This window comes from Stegastes partitus, unplaced genomic scaffold (genome assembly GCF_000690725.1).
Source record: "Stegastes partitus isolate 25-593 unplaced genomic scaffold, Stegastes_partitus-1.0.2 Scaffold315, whole genome shotgun sequence".
NCBI lineage: Eukaryota > Metazoa > Chordata > Actinopteri > Pomacentridae > Stegastes > Stegastes partitus.
The window spans coordinates 311,979-339,012 of NW_007578046.1; the positions used below are offsets into that span (position 1 = coordinate 311,979).

The window sequence follows — 27,034 nt, forward strand, 5'->3', positions numbered from 1 at the left end:
CACTGCATACTGAGAACACCGCATCTTAGAGATGCTCTGATCCAATCCTCTAGACATGACAGCTTGGCCCTCACGCTGCTCATTGTTCCTGCTTCCAACACATCACTGTCAAGAACTGGCTGTTGACTTGCCGCCTAAGATATCACCCCTGACGCATCCTTTGGCAGGTGCCACTGTAACGAGATACTCCGAGGGATTCACTTCACCTGTCAGTGGTTTTGATGTTGTGGCTGATCACTGTATGGATCAGTGATAATCCTGTGACATTCAGTAGAAGACACTGAAAAGGCCACTTAGCATAGCGAAGTGCACTTTGCTGAGAATACTTAGGTACTTTTAAGAGTAGAATGCAAGACTTTGGATGTTACTTGTAATAAATGTGTAATAGAGATCTGAATACTTCTTCCACTGATAGAAGCTGCTAAAATTTTTGTGTGAATTATGCAACAACTACATGCATACAGCAGTTTAACGAGGAGTTCACAAAAACTTAAACTAAATTCATATTTCTCAACATACTATAATATGTATTTAACATGTTTACTATCATTAACTGAAATGTGCATCTTTGTGATATTTTCTTTTTCTTTATTGCTATTTTGCTTTTCTCCAATTTGAAAACTGACTACTTTTTCATTTTTGATCTTTGTTGTTTCATAATGACTCCATACATGATCAGTGGTTACAACTGCAATTTCACCATTGAATCTTGCATTTCAGACACAGCTAAAACCAAAATGAATTCTGAATCCATTCTCTAAGGCGACACTACCTGATGGCATATGACTCGATATTTCTGGTATCAGACGGCATTGTCCAGGAGAGCAGAATACCATTAGAGCCCACAGCTTCTCCCTCTAGGGCATAAGGGGTCCCGGGTACTGGAGAAGATGAGGAGAAATGTGTAAAGGAGAGGAGATGAGATGAATACCAGCAACCAGAACATCTGATTTCACCCAATTAGCTGCATATACATGTACAGCTGTGCAAACAGTCGCAAGTTAACTATCAGTACTGGAACCAATTGGCGTCTCAGTGGGCTCAAGCATATTTCCACTGTCTTATCTAATCCCATCTTCTCAGTCCGCTGCACAACATACAACCAATAGAACTTAGTACACATCCTGTGATTAATAACCATCGCATCGCTCAAACTCTACAGAACACAGTGTCATTTGAAGAATAGCGTTGTTGTCTATAGTGGGCCGATCTTTCGAGCGCGTGCGCGTGCAGGTGTGTGCATGTGTGTTGGGATCGCGAGAATGTGTTTTAGGCTGAACCCTGATGAATAAGGCTTCACACAGCAGTGGCATTTCACTGACATTCACTGCAGACCCATTCATCCTGTGGTTCAAAAGCCCAGGCTTAAGTTACCTAAAAGGAATTAAACAGCGAAGGAAGTATACACACACACACACACCACACACACATGCTCACACACCCACAATGCTAATTCCTCTTCACTAGTGTGTGTGTGTGTGGGTGTGGGTGTGTGTGTACTGTAAGCGCTATACTATGGTGGCTGAACGAAACAACAGAGGGCACCTGAAAGAGAACCCGACCGTACTTTAACACCCCAAAACAAAACAGACACAAACAACAACAACAACACACTGGGAGTGTATTTGTGCACGTCTCACAGCTCTCATTAGTATTGATCATGCGGCTGACTCCGGGGCTGATGTTGGAGGAGACGGCAGCTGTGACTGTTACAGTGTACTGTGTCCCTGGACTGACATTCACCACGTCGGCCTGTGGACACAGCAAAAACACACCTGGTCACAATGTAAACGTGAACACACACACATAAACACACACACAACACCGGCCAGCTCACGAGTAAAACACTGCAGTGGCTCCTGATTCTTTTTCTCTGATGGTTCACATACAGCTGTGGTTCCTCTTCAATGTGCAAATGTGTTTTTATTTGAATTTTATTTACACTATTAACTACATTAAACAGTGTATAGCAATAACAGTATTGCCATTTTTGAGGCTTGATCCATTTTTTTAAGCTTTTCAGTCGGTTTGGTCAAGTTTCTATCTAGGCTATTCCTACCTGGACTGGTCACTGTCATGCATTGTCAATCACAGAACATTGTTATCTCGGTTGGTGGGATGTGTGTTGTCCATATACTATATGTAGTTTTTCGCTTAGTGTTGCGATAATACACAAAAGGTCAATTTCACACCAATTTCTTAACACAATCTCAGTTTGGAGCTTCGACAAATGCTTCATTACCAATTAATCTACAGAATATCCTCTTGATTGTTCATTTTTGCTACTGAATGAATAACAGGAATGTGCCACCATCGCAATTTCCAAAAAAGCCCAGGGTGATGATGTCCCATTGCTTTTCTGTCCGGGCAAGCTCATTATTCCGCAGAATAATCTCCTTAATTAACAGCAAGAATAAACAAAACAGCTCATCTAAATGACAGAATACATCTAAGTTGTTCCTCCAATAATCCTACAGATATTCAGCCTTCTGTTATTTTATTTCATTATGCAGCCTATTAAAAGAGTTTCCACAACTCGACTCAGCCATCTGTATCAATTTGAGGGTGGGTGGCAGTGAATGGATGACAGCTTGTGGTTGCACTTGTCGGTATTTTTATATGTGTGAGACAGATGAGCAGTGTCTCTTGTGTTGCGGGGTTTTTGCTTGAGTGCATGCTGTAGCCAGCAGTGCCACCTGTGACATCAAGTGTGTTGAGAGGCAGCATGAGGATACACGCATACCTTCAGTTACTCTCAGGAACACGGTCAAACATTTTCTGTATTTGTGCGTACATGCCGTTTAACAGAAAGTGTGTATTTTATGTAGCTGCATGCACACTTATTTTTACTGCTTAAACAGTGCAAGAATAGTCTGAGCGGTTAGTGTATAAAATGTACAGTGAGTGTATAAACATCCGTGCCATACATCTAGTGCTTACCTGTGAGCGCACCTGTCCCAGGTTTAGTGTGAGCAGCAGGATGACTGAGAAGAAAGCCATGCTGGGTAGCAAAGTTAGAGTTAGTTAGCAGGTTAGAGGCCTCGCCAGTACAGCTGCATCCAGTATTAGTGCACAAACTTTAACGGGTGTGTTCTACAGGTAATCCACTGTGCTGAACAGCAGTGAGTCCAAGTCTAGAAGCTGGTTAGTGGCATGGTTAAAGGTCACAGGGTTAGACATCCAGCCATTGGATAGTAGCGGATATTGGTCTTGAGGTATTCCGAAATTTTAGCGGTTCGCGAGGAAGGGCAGTGGGTCTTTCATTTAGCACGAGGCTAATGCCTTCCCTCTGGTCTCTCTTCCTCTCTTGGGAGAGCTGCTTAAGCAAATGAATGATTCAGGGTTGAGCTCATGAGGGCAACTTAATAAATAATGAGATCTATTACTCAACTCTGTGCTCTGTGTGCTCTCTATGTGTGTGTGTGTGTGTGTGGTGTGTAAGGTTACATTTCGGGGGGTATCTGACACCTGGCAGCCGGGAAGAGCCGGTAAGGGGCGGGATGTGGTTGAACGAGTGTGTGTGTGCCTACTGTGTGTATTCACTATTACAATACAGGTATAAGTGTGTAGCTCTAAGTTTTTCATTGACATTTATATCATTGCATTTATGGTATTTAGATGAACTGCACTGCTGTGTTGTCTAACTTGTGACTGTTTAAATAGCATGCGTTTACCTGAACGTGTCCATCACGTGCAGGGTGAACTGTGACTCTTCCCTGGTTCGGTAGCAGCTTCACTTGGTAATGATCCACACAACCAGCTGCCTGCTCCCAGCGCAACGAGAACGCACGTGCAGATACATTCACGACACGTACTTTCTGCACACGGGCTGGCACTCATGAAGGAAAAAGGGGGAGACACATGGTCAGAGAGGTGGAGAAAGTTTCTGCAATTTAGAGAAGACACCATCGGGGCAGACGACGTTAGCGGGGTGCCGACCAGCGTGGTCCTTGTAATATCATCTACCTGTGGTTACAGTCAGAAAGGCAGCGACTCCTATTGTCCCTCCTCTCACTCTCTCGGCGCTCACGTTGTAGCTGCAGCCGTCCAGCAGCCCCGTAACCACGGCAACCCGCTCCTCTTTGGGTATAGTGATTGTGTTTGTGACTGAAGTGTTGGTCACATTGACTCTGTGGAAGTCAAAGTCTCCCTGCGCACGGTCCCAGCTCACAAAGACAGAGGAAGAGTTCACGTTATCTAAATGAAGGCCGCAAACTCCTGCTGGGCCTGGAAGACAATTGTTTTTTTTGCAATTTTACAAGTGCAGTTTTCATTTTTGAGACTAAAATGTAATAATATTTTACTGTGTGCTCTTATCAGGGTATTCTGCTCCGACTGAAGAAGCATTAGTAACTGTATAACGTTACGACCTGTCTGTTTCTGTGTGTGTGTGTCTGTATTAGTGTTTGGGTCTCTTACGTGTGCTCAACTCTTTGTGGGCCGCCTGGCTTGTGTCTGAGCCCAACACACTCTGAATGATGACACCGTAGTCTGAACCCGGAATCAAATCCCTGATCTCAAAACTTGTGCCCTTGACCGCCACCTGACCCCATGACTCCCTGTCCGTGGACGTCAGGCCAAAAAGAAGCTGAGAAAAACAAAACACAATCCGTACTCTTGGCTTGAAGTCAATTTTTAACTAATAACAGTGAAAATACGACAGATTTCCGTTGTATTTATCTTTTATACTCAATATTAAATGTCTCTTATTTAGCTTTATTAGAATAAAATGAAATTAAATAACTAAACATGGACTTTTTATTTTGCGTGTAATGTGCTTGGTCATTCTTCCTGGCCGTTGCTCTACGGAGGTCATATATCTTTAAAGGGCTGGTAACCGAATCTGTGGTGTGCCAAAAGCAGTTGCTAAGTAACCAAAAGGTGAGGACAGAACCTTACGCAACTGACATCTTTGTGTCATATTTTGAGTTATGTGCTTGTAAGACAAACGGCAAGGACGCACGCCAGTGGGCACATCTGTCTGGAAGTTACAGTGGCTTAAAAGTCAATACTGCCTGTATGTGTTTCCGTGGACATGGACAGACACTGTAGTGCGCATGTCTTACCTTGTACTCCCCCACCTGTCCTGGTGGTGGTCTCCAGGTGACAAACGCAGACGTCACAGCCTGTTCTGAAAGAGACACTTCCTGTGGCGCCTCTGGGACTGCAGACAAGATGCTCATTATGTCACACCGCATACCGACACCTCATCATTGTCATCAGTCACGGCATGAAGTAAACTTGTTCTGTGCTTTATTTTGAACCAGCAGGAGGAAACGCTGGAGATGACAGAGCACTGAGATCCAAACTAAACTAAACTAGAGGAAGCTTTTCTGTTATTTAAATGTCATTCAAGTAAAAAAAATTAAGCAAAACGTAATTACAGTATTAATTAAAAACGTCCCCTGTTAGTGTCACCAGTATGGTATTACATATATATCCCATTATTGGAATATTATTATGTATTATGCTAGGCATTTTATATATTATTGAAGCTTCCTTTACAGTGCACCATCATTTATTAATTGATCACATGTATTGTAGTAAAAAAAAAAAAAAGAGAGAAAAAAAAAATGAAAATGTTGATCTGTGAAGTAAAAAACTAAATGATTTACTCTAATTTGAATGTTTTTTTTGGTAAACATATCTATCTGTAAAATTAATGAGAAGTCTGTGCTATCGCTGGAAAAGCAAAGATAATTTCCTTTTTTGGCTGCTCTATCTATGCTTCAAGGGTTGTGTTCTAGTTTCTATTTTAAAAATAATTTATGTAGCACCGCCATCCTTCTCTGACACAATATTGTAATATGTTGTAAGTGAAGCTGATGAGGACTGAAACCAAATACAGACTTTGCCTCTCCTTGTAAATATATTATAATTTTACTTTCTTAATCTAATATATGAGACTTTAAAAATGTTTTCCTCTTCTCCAACTTTTTTTTTTTTTGCTGCAACATTAATTTTGGGTTCCAAATCATTTTCTTTCTTTCCCTTTTCACTCACACATACAACAAATATTTAATGCAGCGTACCACACATGTCTTGACTTACTAGTATGTAGGATCATCGTAGCAGGTTTACTTCTTCTTTCCCCACTAACAGTAATCACTTCAACTGTGTATTGGCTTCCAGAAGCGAGGCCTTCAAAGCTGTGTGATCTGTAAACACAACTCCAAAAGTCAGCGTTTTTAGACAAAAGATCTTTATGATTGTACCTCCAGGCTCATTAAACTACAATAATTTGTATACAGGCTGACAAGAATGAGACCGACCTGGGCTCCCGATGAGTGATGACCAGCTCTTGAATGGATGTACTGTTTTTGATTGACAGGAGGAACACGCTCACCAGTCCCCTGACCATACTCCAACTAATGCATATGGATGATGTGGTTTTATTGACGAGAGAGATCTCCACTGGGCTGGGAGCTGCCACGTCCAAAAACAACGCACATCGTTAGAATTCGAAAAGAAAGATGGAGGTGCTTGCATTTGTGTGTGTGTGTGTGTGTGTGTGTGTGTGTGTGTGTGTGTTTACCTGCAGTGATACTGACGGTGGCCGGTGAACTGTCGGTGAAGGACTCCTTCTCCGTCCGCACTGCAAAGTGGTAGAGTAAGCCCGGAGTCAGACTAGAAAACACTGCACTCTGAGTTAACACCTTCTGCACCTGTGGCACACAAATCAAAGCAAAGAGGCTGACCAAGAGCCTTAGTGTGATTCTTACAGCAATAATTAGAGAGAAAGGGGAGATTACAGTCATGCACACACATTAATGTTTGATACATAAAAACATGCAAACTACTGGTCACCATGAGTCTGAAACTGCTGATGAGTTCCTTGCTCAAGGCAAGTCATTAGTCATTTCAGTCTGTGCAAGCGCTCCTCATTTAATTATTTACCAAGATGTGGAAAAGCACTCTGGGAAATCAAACATGAACTTCAGCAGACCTGCTTTTTAATCATGTGAAAACATAAACATTCTGCATTATTAAGCTGTTGTGTTGTTTACCTGGAGTGGGTGGTCACAGTTGAGGCATGTGACCTCGTAGCTGTGAGATTCTCCTTCAGCCGGATCCCAAAGCAGTTCTATGGATGAGTCAGTCACCACGCCTTCCCTCACTCTGCTGGGAGGAGCCAGGCCTAAAAACACAAACCATAAACCACAATCTGTGCTGTAATTATTCCTCTAATGTACTGAAAAGTACTAATTACCTTTGGTCTGGGGAATTAAACTAAATGTATTACAGAGAGTTAAAGCATGACAGTCACAATAAATGTAATTTGTTAAAAAGTGTTCTTGCAAAAATTTGCAAACATCACATTTATTAAAAGCTAAACTAAATTGTAATCAAGGTTAAATGACAAGTTTGTCTAGTAAATAACATTAACCTTCTAAACTCCAAAACCCACTAACAGAAAAAAAACTAAAACATTTTATCTTTAAAATTGCCACAATTACTGCACTGATTACAGGCAGAAACTGTAAAAACAGAAAGAATCTCTGGATTTTAAATCATGCGATGGTCCTTGAACTACTCATCCATGTTTTTTTCATTAAACTTAACCAGATAAAAGCTTAAAACAATGATATTCCATCAAAATTACGTGCAAATGAATTTGGAAAAAAATTAATCATTTGATTTTACCAGAAAAAAATAATAAAATTCACTCCTTGTTCACACAATCACTATTAGAGACTTTTCTAAAACCAAAAGTCAGGTGACAAAAATTCAGGGTTTTTTCTGCACTACAGACTGTGCATACACCAAGGAGTAAGGAGAAAGTAGTAACGGTCACCATTTAACATCCTGTAACTTCTATGAGCACTTGGCTTTCGTTTTGAGTTCTCTCCATTTCTAGTCATGGTTGTTCTGTTTCCATAGAGATGCAGGACTTTATGCTGCAGTGAAAAATGAGCCCACAGTGAGTAAAAATATGACAAGAGAAAAAACTGCCAAGAACCTGCTTGGAGTTCAGAGGGTTAAAGATGACATTAATTCTGTTAATCCAAACTCTCCAGGCAGGCTGCCTTATTTTAATTTAGGAACCCAGACAGAAAAGAAGCTCAGTCATAACACTGTTAGACCTTGATATGGTGTTTCCCACAAAAGGGATCTGACTGCCTTAAGATGTGCACTGGCTCAGAACATTATATCATACAATGTAATATCAGTCCTACAGCTAAATTTTGAGTTATCACCAAAAAATCTTCAAAAAGAAGAAGCAGGGAAGCTGAGCCAATATTAGAGTGGATTACATTTTAAATCAGATTGCTGCAATCTGCATGAGACGAGGATGTAAAAACTACTTTTAAGTGAAGCCAGAGGAGGATGGCTACAGAAGCACAGCCATGTAGGGGAGGGGGGGGAGCCTTTTCCAGATTACAGTACAGCACAGCAAGCAAACAGTAAACAGCAAAAAGGATTTAAATTTGGAAATCAATCTTGGCTGAAAGAAACCAGATGACTCTGCATTACACTTTGTGCGACATCAGGAATTTCCAATTTAGTGGCGAGTGGCAGTGTCAGGTAAAACTACATGGGCTTTCTTCAAATAAACATCCAAGAACATGACGCACACAGGGTTTCAGGTGATGTATACACCACAGCCTGTGATGGAAACATGTGGGTCAGCGGGTGTACTAATGCTAAGAAAAGACTTCAAGAACCAAATGTATTAAATACAGAAACACTTACTAAAATTTACTGGTGACATAAAGATGAACAGACCACACTGCAAGCACGTTATCTGTCACCCTGTTTCAAAAATCACCACATCTCAGGCTGAGACAAGCTCTTTATATGCTCAAATAAATGCAATCTCATCTTCTTCTATTAGATCAATGGTAATCCAGGTTCCCTCCAGTCAAGGCTTTTCCAACAAAGAGACAAAACGCAGAAACAGAGAGGCTCCTCACATCTTTACAGCCTTGAACGAGGCAGACAGTGAGCTGCTGCTTACTTCCAAGTGATCTATGTTTGACTCTTGAAAACACCAGCCAGAGAAGGAAAAATTGCTTTACACAGTCCAAACGGAAATTATTTGGACAGCTACAAATGTTTTTTCGTTCTTCTTCACATCCAATTTGACATAAAATAATGGAAGTGCCAGTTCTCAGTTTTAATTTGCACCTGTATGGAAAGCACTGCGTGAGAAGATTTTAACACATGTATGAATTCAGGGGTTCCAAAGTAATTGGGCTGATACACTTGAAGTCAAACTGGAAATTGCTTTGCAGCTGATAACAGTCTTAAGTTCTACAGACAGATGCTTTCCATTTTCCCCATTGATGCTCTCCCTTCAGCTCTTCCCTGTTTTGTGGTCTCTCTGCTCTCTTCAGCAAGGGGACTGCAGCTCAAATGAATTGAGATCAGGAGACCAGCCTAGCCCCGTAAGGACCCTTCACCTTTTCACCCCATTGGCTGTTTATGTTTAGGATCGTACTAGGTGTCATTCAATGAGTTTTGATGCGTTTGACTGAATCTGAGCACACAAAGAACGCTCCTGTGTACCTCTGTATTCCACTGGCAGCAACTCATGCCCGAATCATAACAGAAACCATGTTTGACAGATGAGGTGATAGCTGTTCCCTTTTTTTTTTTTTTTTTTTGCCTCCACACTTTCCTCTTTCCATCATTTTGACAGAGATTGATTTAGTTTCCTCCACAGCTCTACCAGTTTCTTTTTGTATATTTTTTGTGAGCTGTACCCTGGCCTTTCAGTTTCTGAAGATCACCAGGGGTTTGCTTCTTACTCATCATATTGACAGAGTGCTCCTCCTCAATCTAAAGGGCAACACTCAACTCTCATTCAACTCTCAGCTCTTTTGTACATGAACTAATGTTGAAGGAACATCAGTCGCCAAGCGTACAATTAATCTGAACCCTTGCAAACTGGACACCGTGTGTTAAAAGGGTTATATCTCACACATGGGTCTCTCTACGTCAGTATAAACCAATTCAAATTCCAGCTTAGAATTGACAATGTAGTGTGAGTTATTAAATGACGGATTCAGAGACGATAAGAGCAGATAGCAGGTTGCTAATGGTCCCATTGCGCTGTGAGTTCATTAAAGTGGTTATGAACCCCAACGTTTGTACTGACACTTCTAATAAAAGAAGCAATTCGAACATGAATGACTAATACATGCATGCCATACTAGTGGAGATGACTCACTTGTTCTGATGAGCCGGGTGTAGTACGGTGGTCCGATCTGCTCTCGGCTGGTGCTGTACACGCTGAGCTGGTACTGCGATCCTGGACTGAGGTTGCTAAGGGTTACGGTATGAACGTCAGCAGGGAGGGAATGCCAGTCACATGTATATCCGCATACTCCCTTACACGCAGTGTCACAAACTCCAGGACATGCACACACTTTCACCCCATCAGTCAGACCCAGCTGTGGATGCTGAATGTACAGTTGTGCGTAGTTTGTGCCCACTGAAAGAGGAACTGCTACCTGCACCGGCAACGGAGCTGCACACACAGACAGACAAAAGGAGATAAAGATAGATTATGAAATAGATAAGACGCTATCTAATTGGGCAGTGTTCTTGTTTTTCTTACCTGTGGTGTGTATGATGCTGGATCTCTCACTCCTGTCATTTCCCCTCATAGTGGCGACTCCCACTTCATAAGTCTGACCAGGAGTAAATGTCCCCAAGTGAACACACACGGATTCATTTACCCAGAGTGCACCAGAGCTGGACTGGTTTATCCACAGTGAAGAAGCAGTGGGATTATTGAGCGGCTGGGATGTGAGATAATAACCATCTGGGGGATCATCAGGTGGACTGGTCCAGCAGACTGTCAGGTTTCCTCTCAGGCTCGACACCACCAGTCCGCTGGGAGCCATCACCGCTATGAGGGACAAATAACAGCACGTTATGTAGTTGTCAATGGACCTGGGTCAACGAGTTCATCTACAGCTACATCCACAGCCTGCTTTGCAGGATAGGCGAGCAGATTTCTAGCCATTTATGCCAAAGGAGGCAATTATAAATGTCCCTAAATTTGATCGCAGAACAATTCCAAAAAGGGGCTGCAAGGTGGATCGGTTGTTAGCACCGTTGCCTCGCAGCTAGAAGATCCCAAGTTCGTCCTGGGATCTTTCTATGTGGAGTTTGCATGTTCTCCCCTCGCCTCTCTCTGGCTTCCTCCCACAGTCCAAAAACAGGTTGAGGTTAATTGGTGATTCTAAATTGTCCGTAGGTGTGAATGTGAATGTGCTTGGTTGTCTGTCTATATGTGTGGCCCTGCGATAGATTGGTGTCCTGTCCAGGGTGTCCCCTGCCTTCGCCCTGAGTCAGCTGGGATAGACTCCAGCCTCCCCCCTAGTGAGGATTAAGTGGTGTATAGATAATGGATGGATGGATGGACAATTCAAAAACTGTCAGGTAGCTTCACAAAGGCATTGAAAACCATATTGAAACTGATCCACTAAACATGCTTGGTTGCTCATCCACATGGCTCTTCAAAGCAGGAAATTATCAGTGTTTATTTTTTTGTCACATTACGACAAATTTATTTCCTTAAATTAAATCTAATTTAAGGGAATGATTTACAGTTAAAGAACTCCACAGCAAAACTTCTGTGAACCATAAATGTAGTTATCGCACTAACTGTCTAAATAAGATTATCAACATGGGGAAACAACATGCAGTATAGCTTACATTTTATCTTGTTTTTCAAAATTCATCTTTGAGGTATTTCCAGCAATTACAAATACACTATATATGTTGTACAACAAGACACTTGTCACGTTTTCAAGCTTTTGAAAAAAAAAACTACTCCTTCAAAAGCAAGTTCAGGACAGGCACCAAGCCGACACATTACCATAACATGCTCACCAGTCTGTACAGTCAGAGGCGCTCGTCCACAGCTCTCTATCCCGTGCTTGGCGACGGTGTGAACTTCAATCCTGTATTTCCTGTGAGATTCCAGCCCTCCAATCACAGCAGTGTAGGACTGCATCCCACCGCTCTCAGACACCCTGGAGATGTTGTTTACTCCAACTATATTATCCCGTCTTGAAGACAAGTCCTCATAGCGCACAACAAATGTCCATCCAGCCACATACTGTGCATCTGACAGCATCCAGTGAACAGTAATCTGACTGGCTGTAATGGGGCCAGCGGTGAGATTTTGTGGGGGAAGAGGTCCTGGAAGAAACACAGCATTAAAAATTAAAGTTAGCGTCTATTGATATTAGAGTTTCCATAATTCAGTAATTAGTAGTAAAAAGATAAAAAAATTGGAGAAGCGATTGAGTAATTTTTAAAGAAAAAACACCCAAATATGGTGATTCCAGCTTGTTATATTTGAATATGTTTTTGTTTCTTTACTCCACTATGACAGCAAACTGAACACCTTTAGGTTTTGTACAAAACAGGACATTTAAGGATGCTATCTTGGGCCCTGGAAAAGACATTTTTCTGCTTTCTCTGACATATTATACACTGAACATCTAATCAACAAAATAATGGACCACAAACATATTCATTTTTGCAGCCCTAATTAGAATACAGTGCTGATTGTGTAACTTGTGTTTCTGAGAGGTTGTCAGCAGACTCACTGGTGTAAGCAGTTTGTGTTTGTCCCAAGCTCCAGATGAAGCCAGAAGGGTGAGAGGCTTGAAGGGTAAAAGAGTAGATGCTCCCTGGAGATAAACCTGCCACGGTGACTCCTCTAGAGGACAGGGAAATTGGGACGCTGACAATTTTTTTAATGCTGCTCAGGCTCTTTGTTCCCTTTTTGTCCCGTGGCTTCCTGCGTCTGCGTTCTTCACCTTGACCCGACTCTTCAATTTCCCTCTCTTGGTATTGGAGGAATATCTCGAAGGATGAAAGATTAAGTGAGTTAAAGGGCGAGAGGTCACTCCAGCGAAGCTCTACCTGTTGCTCTGTCACCTGAACCAGGTCAAACGAGAAGGAGGCAGGAGCCAGAGGGGCTGTCAGAGAGGAAGAAGGAAATCTTAGTTAACTGAAGAGTAAAGAACAGTGCTCACAAATTATGTCATTTGGGTTACCTAGTAAGTGTCTTCGCTATTTATTCTGAGACTGAGTGAGATAATGTGTAAAATGTTGTTGAAAATAATAAAATATATACAATTTTTAAAAGTGAATTAATCATCTTAACAAGCAATACTTTATTGATAACCCCTCAGAAATGTTAAATAGTGGATATGCTGTGGATAATCTGGTTAATAAAGGTGTATTAAACGAGTTATTCACTCTGGTACTGGCAGATGAAGGGTAAGGGGATGTTGCAGAAGAACGGAGTGAGAAAGTATCCTGATCCGGTGGCGTTCCTCTGAAAGGCAAAACAGTCAGTCTGGCCGGCTGGCAGCAGAGTCAGCATGTTGTTTGTTTGGTTAAATGATGAGCCATCAGACCAGAGAGGTAGGCCCTCCTCCTGTGGGGTGAGCAAGAGACATCACCAGCTCAGCGTCATTAAAATATTAAAAACAAAGCTCCTCTTTAAGGAGTACAACCACATACTTTTCCAGTTTACATAGTAAACTACTTATTGTGAAAATCCTCTAATGGTGATGTCCTGCTAATCAGAACTTTAGCAATGACTCAGACAGTTATATACTGGCAGTGTCTATATTCTGAAGCTATAGTGGATTATTTGATCAAAACTGTAAAGTTTAATAACTGCAAAAACAGTGTAAATAATGTCAAAGATTATAGCTGATTTAAATACAGTCAAACACTTATTTTACAGTCAAACACTGTAAAAGACTGATTCAGTATTTGTAAAAACACATATTCGTGATGAATTATTAACAGTTTTGGCCTGTTTTGTTTTACAGTCAATGTGTAAATAAATACTTTTTTATGTGCTTGTACTAGATATTATCTATAAGTTAACAAACAGGGAAAATCTGTAGAGTAAAAGTGAATTGTTTTAACAAAAAGAAGTTTGTTTTGTTTTTTATTTAACCTTTTAAACCTCATCTTTAAACTAGTTCTTTTGACTATTTTCTCAAAGCATATCACAATCAGAATTCTATTTAGGTAAAACCTGTTTTTTTTGTCTTACAAATGTGGATTTTTTAAATATGTTTTCTCTGGTGCTGGAATCCGTGCAGGGATTGTGTGACAAAACGGTTGTGCAGGAAAGTTTAATTATACTTCTAAAATTACTTAAGCCCTACAGGGTATAAAAATTCTGTACCTTGCTTGAAATATTTAATCAAAAGGTTGTTTTGACAAATCCTTTATTAAATTACTAAATGCTGAGTTATTTATGACAATTCTCAATTGTGATGCTGTTAGAAAAGCTATTTCAGCAATGTCATAGAAATAATTAATCAAAGCCACTTTTTTTTTTAAACTGTGGCTCACTTCTCTTACTGTAAGGATGAAAAGGATTTAAGGATTTTTTTTCTGTAACAAGACTACCTGCTGGTCATTAAGTCCAGTCCATAGCAGCAGCAGGTTGTCGTGGGTCAGGAGATAAGAAGACATAAAAAGCAGATCTTCCAGGGTCTTCAGGTCTGCCAGGTGACTTCCAGCTGCCAGGTCGGAGCAGCTGTGCTGGGCGTCACTCCAGGTCAAAGCTGTCCTTCTCACAGTGTAGCAGCTTCTCCCGTGGGCCAACCAGCCAGGTGGGCACCGAGCTGGAGACAGACATTATCATCAGCATGAAACAGATTCCTGCCTGCAGTCAGTTTTGCGTTTTTTTTAACGAAGCTGTGGTCGGGTAGCGTACAACTATGCAATACCTGTTTCCATAAAAGTGCTGAGTTTCTGCTTCAAGGTCACATTATACTCTTTGAGGACCGAAGTCACCGCGGCTTCAACCTTGAAGCGTGTGCCGGGCGGGAGACCTTCCACTGTGTGCTGAGACTTTATCTCTGAGGCGTTTATGTTGAAAGTGTGGGTCACGGACTGTGTGTGCGCGTTGTATAGACTCAAGGAGGATAGCATCTGATGCCTGTGAATTTTCCATTTCAAGAGGGCAGTGGTGGTTGTGCCGTGCACATGAAAGGAGGACAGGGACACTGGAACTGGGGAACAAAGGCGGAGACATTAACATTGTTGACTACAATGAAAAAAATGTACTAATACCACAAGAACTGGGGCATTCAGAGTCTGCAGACACTCACTAAAGTGAAAGGTCTTCGCCTCAAGCATGATATCATTCCTGCTGGCTCTCAGCGTGATGCTATAACCCTTTTGGTCCTCAGCCATTCGCAACGATATCTTGCAGTCTGGAGAGCATGCTGAGTGATAGATGAGCTCCACATACACCTGCAAAGATGTTTTGAGAAAAAGTGAGAGCAGTGTTCATTTCTCAGACTAAACCAGAGTCCTGTACAAAAACAGATCAAACAGACTAACTCTGCCATTCCCCAAATTTACAAGTGTTCTTACCAGATGGCTGCTTGCAGGTCTGCAGGTGATGGTGTAGCTGTCTGTTCCTGGGAAGGGCTGAAACACGACTTCAACCTCAACAGGATTAGAATGCTGTTCGCAGGTCAGCAAGGCCACCTGAGGAAAGGCAAAAAATAAGACTGTTTGCTGAATATAAATATTACAACTAAGTGTGTGCAAAACTGTCATAAGCCACACACATTAAATAGCATCACAGATTATGAGCTGCTTTACAGACGAGTTAAAGCCGTGCAGGCCTTCATCTTACCTGACATAAACTAGCAAGCAGCCACAGACGCTCCATTGGAAATGTCAATCCATCTCATCTCAGGCACACCTTCCCAGCAGCCACCGATCAGCTGGATGCACACAATCACTTCCACGGCGAGAAACAGCGGATCCTGTCTGTGCTTTCGGCCATCGGGAGCGTTATAAGAAAACCCAAAACAGCTGTGCGTAAACATCGGCTGTGGAAAGTCCCAAGCTATTTGGGTCTGTGACGCACAGCTGAGTGTCAAGTAAAGTTTGAAAACTCTTTTTTTTGAAATGCCTTTTCTAAGACTTTGAAAGTTTTTGGAAGTGATGCACAACTACTTAGTTGTTTTAAATCGAGAAGACGCTTTTACTTCGGTTTCTTTTTTTTTTCGCAGAGGTTGGACTTTGAATTTAGCGCGTCGTCAAAGTCAACGTTTAATGGTTGTTTCCTCCGAGAAGCAGCGAGACTTATGAGGAGGAGGAGGAGGAGGAGGCAGCCTTCCTGTGAGTATGGGAGGAGAGAGAGAGGGAAAGAGAGATTGTGCCTGTATTAGTTCAACCCAATTTGTTCTGCCTCTTTGTTGGGATAAGAGCAGTTCACCATGACAACCGCGGGCACATGGCCACTCCAAGAGCAAGAGCTGGGGAGATGAAGATGTGGGGGCATACTGAGGGGATAAGAAATGTGGTGGGCTTTCATTGGCAATTAGGACATGCTCAGTGGGCAAATCCTCCAGCCTCACACCTCTGCCTGAGCAATGGTCAGCCACTCAGTCTCAGCAGACAGCTCTGAGATGTTGTTTTTCATGACTTCAGTCAACCTTTAAAATAAGCCTGTGCTTCAAATTGTTCGTAGCATTTCAGTGGCGAGAACGGTTTTGGCTCAGAAGCCGGGTGTGGTGGAAGCGCTGGCCCATGTGGAATGACAGGAATGTGAAAAGGGAGAAATGATTGACAGACAAAAAGCTGAGTCCACTGAGGGGTTCTGTTGTGGAAGGGGGGCAACTCCCACTCGGCAATAACCTCTCAGAAGTGAAATACAAACACATGTCAGCGCTACGGATGCTGAATCAGGACCGGTATGTGTGTGTAATAAGGGTCAGACAAGGAGGAAGTGGAAGGGTGTGTGAAAAGGACACACTGTAGGTCATAAGGGCACAGACGGTGTTAGTGTTGGAACAATTCAGACACGGACACTGTTAAATCGTTTATTAAACTAGTTTACTTCAAAAAACTACAAAGAGGGCAAACATCACATTTTGGAAAGCAATTCCACTTTTCTAAGGAAACAAAATACAAAGGCTAAATTTATAAGACAAACCAAAATGCACATACAATGTTGGAACACAACAGCTACATCAAAATGCAACAACTGCTGTTTCAACACGATATTATTTGTTAATATACAGTACGATAAAAGGCTAATGGTACCATCAGTTGTAAGCACTAGGACGCGAACTGGGTTGGCACAGCAAGTCTTAAAGACAATACAGACTAAAGTGCAGATAAAAACTACCTAAAAACAATCTCCCACGTACATAAGTTATGTTCAGTATATTTAGTTACAACTATGACTCAGGGTCAGTGTTGTAAAGTGTACTATTAAGACAAAATGAAACATTTTCATGCTTGTCTATTAGTACATTAAAATTCAGATGTTCCCTCCCCTCCCCACCCCTTTATTCATACATTCTCTTCATTTGTCCTCGTTCCGATTTCCACCTGGACTGCTGTTATTAGTTCCATTGGCAGGAACAGTCCAGAGGCTCTTGGAAGTTGTACTCCACGACTGTGGCGTTGCGAGAGCAGTAGAGTGTGACGGAGCGGGTTTGTAGTCCGCTCTCACGGCAGCACTTACAGAACCTCGCGTGACTGTTGATGTTGAAGTTGAATATGGTGGCGGATGGACATTTGCCATCACAAGAATACACCGTCACCTGTGAGAGGAAAGAGGATAATGATGGGAGGCAATATTCAACAAGGTGTAACTTTATTTTTTAAACTTATATTTTCACCACCTCAGCCTCCCTATTCTACATTTGAATCACTTATTTGTCCCTCACCGGCGCATTGCTCCTGCAGTCATCTTTTCTAATGGTAGTCCGAATGGCCACCCGCTTACACGTCTTGCCATCCTCTTTACCTACACAAATGTTCACACGGGGATGAAACGCACAAACTGAGTAACACACAGCAGTAGCTCCAGACACATAGGAACCTCAGAGTCATAACATGACATCACTAAAATAACACATCTTTTACCAGCAGAACACAGGGAGACGCAAGTTCAAAACATACACAAAGGAATGTGCACGTGCACACTGGCAAATACATGCTCGCACACAAATACACTCTGATCATTTTACCACAGAGGCCTCACACACCCTGAGATGCCTATTGAACAGGGCTCTTTGTTGCCCAGCAGCAGGAGCTTGCTTTGATTGACAGTCGGGTGATGGGAGGGGCACAGATCTCACAGCAGACGTCCACCAAATGGCTACTGACCTAAACTTAACCTTACTTTTAAACCAATCAAAGGTAGTCAATGAATTCTGTGCAGGCCTGGAATGTATGAGAAGAGTAGCTGATGGCTGCTTTTTTTGCTAATGGATGACTACAAAACACTGAATTGTTTCAAAGTAACTGCTAACACTTTGATTTGATGGAGCTTTTTCTATTACATTGCTTTTCATATTATTCTGTGCCTTTGAAGAAAAAAAATAAATTAAAGGATAAGACACACACACACACACACACACACACAGACACATACGCAGTCACACAAAGTTTAAAAGGGTAAGTGAATGAGTCACTGAGAGTCAGGATGCCAAAGAATCATTGTAAGTGGGAATAGTGCAAGATGGTGGTACCTGTGTCACAGTTAGTACTACCAGTGGGCGTTACAGGATTAACTGTAAATGGTAAAACACCCACTCCAGAACCTGGGAGCATCGTCGGGAGCACAGCCGTCCGGTTTCACAGAGCGTCAGGAGAACACAGGATTATGTTTTGTTCAGAACACACAGTTTAATGTCACACACAAACACATAGAGGATGGAATCAGTGCAGCTGGCATGCACATGGATTTCACTTCTTTTTGGGCCACTCCGGGCAGCCAGCCAAGGAACGCAGTCATTGGATGTACTACAAAGCTCAGCGGGGCAAACGCTAACCCCTGCACCATCTCACATCCTCATTGGTAAAACGCTCACTGTGGAGCACCCTGATTGGCCAAACTGCAAGGACACTGCGAAAGCAGGCAAGCGGGTAAGGTTGCAATGCTGAATCCAAAGAGAGAGAAAACATCACCACTGCATGTTTATTAAGGGTTTAATCCGAACAAGTGAGAAAAATCTTATTAGTCAACATTGTTTTGTGAAGTAGATGTGAGGAACAGTTCACAGATCATCACCTCGAAAGGACAAGTTATGTAATCACTATTAAATGATGAGTGCAGTGTGTGTAGCTGTATTTAATGTTTGTCACTAATTCTTAAATTTTTATCACCAAATATTAATTCTGTCTGAGTTGTGCTGGATCATAAATATGTCAACAGGAGATTTTGGGGACACCTTGGAAAGCCAGGGATTTTGAAACGTAGTCATAGGCCAACAGGTTTTATCACCACCCTCTACAAAAAGTCCACACCCTCAACCATTCAGCCAACAAGCTCATCCACTGCCAGGCAACAAGGCGCTCACCGCTCTAACTGAGTGCTCAAAGCATTACCAGAAGCCCCTAATAAATTTGGAGACTCACATGTCCTGCAGCAACCGTCCACATAGCTCTGAACCACACCACCATTCTGCAAGAAGAGAATAAAACGAGAAACCAGAGTTAAAGGGAAGCACAATTCAAAAGAAACCGGACTAACAGTTTAATACACAAGATTGATTTAGAAATCAATGAATCGACAAACAAAAGTTTAAAGTTGAAATGCTGGAAACAAATATTTCTCATCGGCTTGATCAAAGATAAATTCAGATGTGCAGTATATTTCGAGGTCCTGACCTGAATGCATTCCGTATCATTGAAAGGCGGGCACACCACCCCAGAGGCAAGTATCACTGCTCCCACCGCTGTTTCCATGCAGTCATAACGTGTGCAGTTCTCCACCCAGGAACTCCCTGCCTGCACACACAATCAGAATTAGCAGTGCTCACAAAAGGAAGCATTGAGCACATGTGGATTTTTGTTCTTACGGTGAAAAGCTCTGTTGTCCCGTTTTCATTGGTGAAAGTGCAGGAGATATTTTTACAGGAGCCGCAGCACACCTGAGGGTCCGTGGAAGATACGTAGACCTGGTGCTAAAAAGAGAAAGCCAAACAAAAGAAGCAGAAACAGAACACGGGGGATGAGATGCGTATCTACTTTCATTGATGTAACCTATCAAAGTGCACTGAATGTGTAGGATACGTACTGGTCCACATTTTTGGGAGCAGTTGACAGACGTGATTTCCATGGCATAGAAGCCAGAGTCTGGATCTCTGTGATGCAGGCACTGGACAGTGTAGCACAGTTCTCCCTCAAAGTACTGAACCAGAGACTGGCCCGGGCCCAGTACTGTCATCCCTTGGAAAAGACACACCTCTGCCTTCTCTGCATTTGCACATATAAACATGAAATAAATGATTATGCTGAATGTGAAAAAAAAAACAAAACGTCATGATAAATATGAAGGCATAAGGCACGGTGGAATTTTGAGATTATGAAGCAGATAAACAATGTCTACAAAGAGTCTGTTGTCGGACTATTTTTGGTGTCTGTGTGCTTTCAAGCATGGATTACACATACGGCATGCATGCTGAGGACAGCCACAGTTGGTACTGCTGTCCGGAAGCTCAACCAGCACCTCCCCCTGTGAGAAAATAGAATGCTGACTTCAGTGAATTTGCTCATTTTTTTTCTTCCTTCTGGCAAAAACCTGATTAGACAGTGACTTCTGATGCAGCTTTTTGCTGACTTACCACCTGACAGATGGGGAGAGAGCTGTCCTCACATTGGCATTCTGGGCGTGACAGAAATAAAGTTAAAGAGAGAGGTAGTGTGAAGTTTATACAAGTACGTGACAGGCATAACAACGTTGGGGATTATTGCAATCATCGACACAGCAGTAAATTGACACCGGCAACAAATAGTATGCAAGAGTGCGCATACGTGTGTGTGTGAATTAATGCATGTGCGTGTTTTTGAGAGTGTACCGCAGTGATGCTGAGGACAGCAATGCCCGGGGACGGCAGTTTGAACCAAAGACAGACCAGGTGCACAGCTCACAGATGATTCGGGGCACAGATTGGCATCGCACACTGAAAAACGTGGAGAAAAAAGGGCAAGTATTATTTTTAAGACACAGACACGCAAACACACACAAGCCAACACACACATCTTACCACAATGGTACTGTGGACAACAGCTGTTGGTGGTGTTTAGATCCACAGCCAAAATTTCTCCATGCGAGCAAGTTGGAATGGGCTCAATACATGACTCACAGACTGCTCGGAGAAAAAACAAACACGGTTTCAGGGCTGCAATTGATGGAAGTGTGAAACAAGGAGCCACAGCAGATGGTCAGCCTTAAAGCGCACACTTACGGTTTTCGGCTGACCTGTGTACTGCAATAAAAACTTACCACACAGGTAAGAGTAGCAGCAGGATTTTTGCCCCCTGACCTCGACAAGGAACTGATCTTCCCTGCAGTCGGGGGCAGAGATGGGAGGGCACGCCATGGGATCGCACTCTGAGGAAGACCATTCAGTGGTTATGTAGTTCTACCCAATTGTCATATTTAACAGAAAGTTTAAAAATGTCTAATAAATGCAGTAAAAATCAGAAAAAAATGGATGTTTGTTCTTGCCACATCGGTACTCTGGGCAGCAGGACATAGTGCTGTAACCGATCACCAGCCTGTTCCCATTATCACAAGGTGGAGCGTCGCTGTCACAGATGGTCATGTTGCACTCTGACAAGTCGTAAAGAACAATGATAGGATAATTTATTTTATAAAAAAAAAAGAAAGAACTTGTCTCTGAAATTAAACGTTTCTGCTGATGACTTATTATCATCAGCAATGTGATATGACTACAAAAGGAGAGGCCTACAGTCAGAAAGACTAATGATTTGCTTGACAATGATGTTAACTTCTAATCTCACCACAGATTTTCTTTGGGCAGCAGGCTCCTTCTTCCAGCACATCCAGCACATACTCTCCCTCTCTCTCACACAGCGGCGTAGGGACAGAGTTGCAGTCTGGTTCGACGGCCACCACAGAGCCATTCTCCATGCACTTGTACAGACAGCAGCCACGAGCAGAGCCGTTCCACACCTCTCCCGGAGAACGGGGGTTACCGTCATTATCCGTGCACACTGGATACGGCAAAATCAAAGTAAATACACTTTGTTTACACGTGAGTCTGGAACTAACATAAAGCACAATGGGAAAACTAATGCGGGACCTCGGACAGGGCAGTTTTCATCAGATAGGCGTGTAATTACTCTTTCACTCACCGCAGCGATCCTCAGTTACACAGTACGGGGAGTCTGCCCGGTGCAGGATGGTTCCACTGCGACACACACACTCCTCTCTGATGAAGGAGCAGGTGGTCTCCTCGTAGTACTCTCTGTTCAGACAGGTGCGGCTGGTGCAGGTGCTTACACATGGCTGATACTCCTTTCCAGGGGGACATCGCAAAGCTACAAGATGACAGGCAGTTAGCAATGCATGAGCAAACAAGGGACATGACTGAGTACATCTGAGTACATGTCTGTCATTTCTTTGCCTGCGTCTCCTTACGGCAGAAGTTGTGTCGTCTCCAGCTGATGCAGACTTGATGTGTGTAGCAGACCGCCACGTAGGCAGCCAGAAAATCACACTGGTGGTCTTTGTAGTGCAAGTCGCCTGCCCACATGATGTCACAGAACTGCTCCGGAGGAACCTGCAAACACACAGCCAAGCCATGCAGGATATCAACCTATTCAGACAACTGACTTAATCAATTAAGTCTTTAAAGTGTCAGTAAAAAAAAGGCCTGTCACCATTTTCCACAATGTATGACGACATTTACTTTTTCAAATAAACCGTTCCATACCCAAATATATTCAATCAATGCATGATGACACAAAATGAAGACAAACCACAAATCCTCATATTTGAGTAACTGGAACCACAGAATATTTGACATTTTTCACTCGATAAATGCCTTAGATGATAAATAGCTTTCTTTCGATTAATCCGCTTATGCCTTCAGTGCTGAAAACACGACAAAGCAGCTCAGCACATGCTCTGCAATCAAGCTTGCGAACTTCTGTGTGAAGTACCTTGCTGTGGCACGGTGTGAACGCTCGTTGCCGGAGCATAGACAGACAGGTGGAGCAGTCCCCGGTGGTGCAGTTGTCTCCAACCCTGCGCATGTGTTCGGTCTCATCAGTGGTGTGGACCCTCCACGCCTGCAGGAAGAGCATCATGTCTCCCACCTCTCTGACCACTGTGCCATTGGGCAGCTTCAGGTCATCTTCTGGGTTCCCATCACAACAACCTGGCACAGAGGACAGACAGGTATTTTGGATTTTAGACGTGCATGGGAGTTTTAGTGCTGCATAGATGGTGAGCAATATAAATGTAGCGTGAGATAATGTCTGTGAGAAACTGCCTAATTAAACCAAATGGCTCTCGACATCTCAAATTGTTATATCCCATAATGACTCCAGTCAAAGTGAAGCTGCCGTTCAGACGTTGAGCCTTTAGGTGCTGAAAGATGGCACTTAGATAAATGAGGCTGGTGCTGATGTAGTCAAAGCTGATGCATGTGTGAGTGTGCGTATGTGGACTCACCACACAGGCCTCGAGTGGGCACAGATGTATTATTGGGGGCAATATACTGCAGCACCATGATGCCCGTGCTGTGATACCACTGTATGCTGATTCCGCCAGGTGTGTGGATCAGATACATGCTGCCCGTGTCTTCCACATAAAGGGAATGACGTGAGAACGGAAGTCTAGCCGGTCTGTAGTTTACTGTCACCTAGAGAAAGATAAAGAGGAAACACCAAGATTAAATACATTGGATAAATTCAATATTTTGTAGTACATTACAGTGTGTAAAAACGGTCACCTTGCGATCAAGTCGGTTGATAATGATTCTGTAGGAGGAGGTAGTAATATTCAGCTTCTTAAAACAAAGACCAGATGTTCCACCCGTAGGACTCTATAGGGAATGGAAATTAGAGACTGTAATGAAACAAGATTACATTTACTGAATGAATACAACAGCTTTTGACCCTGACACAAACACAATGACAATGAAAAGAAGAGACTATACTCACAGTTCGCCTGATGGAATTTACACTCTACAAAGGAAACAAAGCATTTCACTGAAACCACAGATCACTTTCTTATAGGTAATTCAAGATAAAGATCATTGTTTACTTTGCGTGTTACCTGACTAGTTGGACATTTCTCCACAGTGCCAATAATAGTCTCTCTGGGCAGGTTAACCAAGATGTAGGAGCCATTGTCATACAAGGCCACATTATTACCATCGAATGTGATCACACGCAAGTCTGACATTACAGTGCAGCGACCTGACGAAAGCCAACAGAGATTATTGAAGCAAAGGAAAACGAAGTCGTTTGGAAAGTCTTATTTTACCGCATACAAAGACACTCACATGGGCACTGCCACTGTGGACAGCAGGGGTCTGTGTTGATGAGGATCGGCAGGCCCAGCAGACTGCACTGCGGCGGGGTGGTGTTGTAGCGACAGTGGAGAGAGGAGTTGTGGAGCAGCAGCTCTCCGTTGAAACAGATCAGCTCAGCGCACTCATCAATACGATAGGAGTACGGGGGCTGCAGACACAAATGCATACTTTTTGTAACATGCTGTAGCATTCACATATACATTTCATACCTATATACTGTTTTTCCTGTTTTTTTTTCAGTCTCTATGTCCATTTGCTAATACAATTCTTAGCTGTGTATGCAGGGACAGACTGATTATGCATTAAAATGTATAGTAATAGTATAATTGGGAATCACTGATGAAAGTAATCACTTACATTGTAAATCCAACATAACTGTTCCAAATTCCTCTTTTTAACACAGTTCTTCAACTCTAGGTGTTTGGCTATGTAATAACTTTTAACTACAACAGCAACACTCACTGTGCAGGGAGTAGTGGGCAGTAGGAAAGGATGTGTAGTTGATGCTCCCTCTGTTATGGCAGAGGTGTCCGGACTTGTGACTATTTCCGTAGTTACGGGCTCAGTAGTGGGTTCGACGGTTGTAGGAAGGGGTGCTGTGCTTGTCTCAGCTGTCGTTGAAGAGTCCGTCGGGGTGGTGGTCTCTACGGTCGTATCTGCTGGTGTAGGCTGAGGAGGGGTTGCGGTGGTCTCGGGCGCAGTAGTGGTGGAGGTGGGGGCAGTTGTGACGACCGTGGTGGGTGGCGGCTGGACGATGGGGGACGTTAGAGGAGGTGGGGTGGACGTTACTGGGGATGGTGTGGCAACAGTGGTAGAAGTAGGAGTGGAGGGCGAGGTGGTGGGAGCAAGAGTAGGAAGGGGCGGAGGAGAGGAAGTGGAGGGGTGGGTAGTGGGCTCAGTGGGTACAGTGGAGGGTGTTGCTGAGGTGACTGTTGTGGTGGTTGCCGTGGTCGGAGAGGGGGTCGTTTCTGTTGTGCCGAGAGTGGTTGTCTCTGGTGGGGTTGAGGGAGTGAGAGTGGTGGAAACAATACTGGTGGGAGGAGCAGGAGTCGTGGACGGAGTTGGGATGAGCAGACTGGTGACACGCTCAGTGGGTAACGTTGTACTGGGAGTAGTGGGAGTGGTTGTGGTGGCTACGGTTGTTGTGGGCCTGACAGTAGTGGACGAGGTAGTCGTTGCTCTAGTGGTGGTGGTAGTGGTTGTGGTGGTGGTGGTGGTTGTTGTACTCGTCGGCCTTGTGGTGGTAGTAGTGGAAGTGGTTGTTGTTGTTGTTGTTGTTGGTGGTGGTGCTGTTGTAGTTCTGTTGGACCGCGTCACGTATGCAAACGGTGTTGGAGTTGGGGGAAGGGACACACCTGGAGGAGACGATTAAAACCATCGGCGCACATTTTGTATTTATTAAAAAGGCAAATAATTAAAGGCACTGTTAATAAAAAATAAAAACACTTAATAATAACAAAAATAGAAAAATCTAGCATTTTAAGACAAAATCTGGCTGTACTCACAGTCCTCTGTGTAAACACATCTTCTAGTGACTTCATCAAGGACCATGTTCTTGGGACAACGTGGGAAGCAGCCCTCCACGCTGTAATACACAGGAATGATTTCAGCACTTGAGTTGAGCATAGATTATGTGGGTTGTATAATGAGTGTTTTTAATGAGCCAAGCCTCTTACGGGGGCAGGAACTGGCAGCGAGTAGCGTCGGGGTCACTGCATGTGTGGACACAAGGGCTTGCGCAGGGCTGGTACCGCCACTCACACATCATTCGGTAAGGTATAACAAAAGTGCTTTCTGCGGGAGGATGGGAAAACATGTGAATTGCTAGCATTTGTGTGAACAGTATGCGCATGTAAATTTAAACAGTGGCCCCAAAAAGTATTTGGACACGTCAGCTAGACTTTGAAATGATCGGATTTCATTGCAATAAATGACAACATTTCAAAGAAAGCATGTATTTTGAATAAAAAGCTTTTTTTTCAATGCTAAAAAACAAACGTACAATTCAAAATAATGACAAACAGTGGCCTCACTAAAGGTCAATGTTGTTTCAGTTTGTTTAGTTTTTAGTTTGTTTTAGTTAATTTGCCATCCTACAGCTTGCAAAACTGCTTGACAACATCTGGGCGACGTAATCAGTCAGATTCTGCAACAGCTGTGGTGAAGGTTTTCTCTTCAACAAGCAAAGCTTTCAGTTCACCCACACTAGAACACAGATGAGTTTTTTTCTCCAACGCAGGGTCACCTACATCTGTCTTGTTCACTGAGCTTATGAATGATCTTCGCTGCATCGCTCTCTCTGTGTATATGTGTTGATTAGACTTGACTATTTTTTCTTGATTTGACACACAATTATGCGGTCCAATCTGCTGCTGGTCCCGCTGTGTCTCCCTGAGCGCCTTCTGTTCTTAGTTGCAAGTCAACTTTTTGACAAAATACTCAACTGAGAAGGATTGAAGAGCTTGTTTAAGAAAAATGTTTTCTTTTTATAGAGTGTCCTTTGTGCAAACAATTGATGTCTGACCTTTTCTTTTGAGGTTTTACAGCAATACAGCAACTTAGTCAATGTATTATGTTAATTGCCCTTAAGCTGCCCCGAGCAGAGTAACCACAGAGGTAGTCCATCAAATTAATGATGGTCATGCTCCACTAATGAACATGTGTAATTTGCTGCCAATTAGAGGGCTGTGCTCATATCATTATAG

General features: G+C 43.0%; 2 protein-coding genes across 2 annotated transcripts in view; both read right to left on the bottom strand.

Annotated features, from left to right (window-relative positions):
- The window catches only part of ptprq (protein tyrosine phosphatase receptor type Q), a 45,535-nt gene extending 29,588 nt beyond the window's left edge, over positions 1-15,947 (bottom strand). Inside the window, exons 1-20 of the mRNA XM_008283500.1 lie at positions 15,650-15,947; positions 15,382-15,498; positions 15,114-15,258; positions 14,730-15,014; positions 14,407-14,624; positions 13,231-13,411; positions 12,573-12,947; positions 11,848-12,159; positions 10,565-10,858; positions 10,175-10,474; positions 7,008-7,138; positions 6,536-6,665; positions 6,273-6,426; positions 6,052-6,158; positions 5,067-5,164; positions 4,420-4,588; positions 3,967-4,227; positions 3,675-3,835; positions 1,641-1,752; positions 773-881 (exon numbers count right to left, since the gene is read on the bottom strand). Of these exons, the coding sequence (XP_008281722.1) occupies positions 773-881; positions 1,641-1,752; positions 3,675-3,835; positions 3,967-4,227; positions 4,420-4,588; positions 5,067-5,164; positions 6,052-6,158; positions 6,273-6,426; positions 6,536-6,665; positions 7,008-7,138; positions 10,175-10,474; positions 10,565-10,858; positions 11,848-12,159; positions 12,573-12,947; positions 13,231-13,411; positions 14,407-14,624; positions 14,730-15,014; positions 15,114-15,258; positions 15,382-15,498; positions 15,650-15,685 (3,695 nt within the window). The 5' untranslated portion in view covers positions 15,686-15,947. The remainder of the gene's footprint in view (positions 1-772; positions 882-1,640; positions 1,753-3,674; positions 3,836-3,966; positions 4,228-4,419; positions 4,589-5,066; positions 5,165-6,051; positions 6,159-6,272; positions 6,427-6,535; positions 6,666-7,007; positions 7,139-10,174; positions 10,475-10,564; positions 10,859-11,847; positions 12,160-12,572; positions 12,948-13,230; positions 13,412-14,406; positions 14,625-14,729; positions 15,015-15,113; positions 15,259-15,381; positions 15,499-15,649) is intronic.
- A 1,425-nt stretch (positions 15,948-17,372) lies between these two features.
- The window catches only part of otogl (otogelin-like), a 27,095-nt gene continuing 17,433 nt past the window's right edge, over positions 17,373-27,034 (bottom strand). The window contains exons 34-57 of the mRNA XM_008283501.1: positions 26,006-26,123; positions 25,835-25,914; positions 24,792-25,684; positions 24,300-24,477; positions 24,071-24,213; positions 23,956-23,979; positions 23,745-23,837; positions 23,465-23,654; positions 22,951-23,168; positions 22,427-22,568; positions 22,141-22,326; positions 21,787-21,999; positions 21,491-21,595; positions 21,266-21,373; positions 21,027-21,128; positions 20,838-20,942; positions 20,604-20,644; positions 20,431-20,494; positions 20,057-20,235; positions 19,839-19,943; positions 19,648-19,767; positions 19,396-19,441; positions 17,700-17,779; positions 17,373-17,573 (exon numbers count right to left, since the gene is read on the bottom strand). Of these exons, the coding sequence (XP_008281723.1) occupies positions 17,373-17,573; positions 17,700-17,779; positions 19,396-19,441; positions 19,648-19,767; positions 19,839-19,943; positions 20,057-20,235; positions 20,431-20,494; positions 20,604-20,644; positions 20,838-20,942; positions 21,027-21,128; positions 21,266-21,373; positions 21,491-21,595; positions 21,787-21,999; positions 22,141-22,326; positions 22,427-22,568; positions 22,951-23,168; positions 23,465-23,654; positions 23,745-23,837; positions 23,956-23,979; positions 24,071-24,213; positions 24,300-24,477; positions 24,792-25,684; positions 25,835-25,914; positions 26,006-26,123 (3,734 nt within the window). The remainder of the gene's footprint in view (positions 17,574-17,699; positions 17,780-19,395; positions 19,442-19,647; positions 19,768-19,838; positions 19,944-20,056; positions 20,236-20,430; positions 20,495-20,603; positions 20,645-20,837; positions 20,943-21,026; positions 21,129-21,265; positions 21,374-21,490; positions 21,596-21,786; positions 22,000-22,140; positions 22,327-22,426; positions 22,569-22,950; positions 23,169-23,464; positions 23,655-23,744; positions 23,838-23,955; positions 23,980-24,070; positions 24,214-24,299; positions 24,478-24,791; positions 25,685-25,834; positions 25,915-26,005; positions 26,124-27,034) is intronic.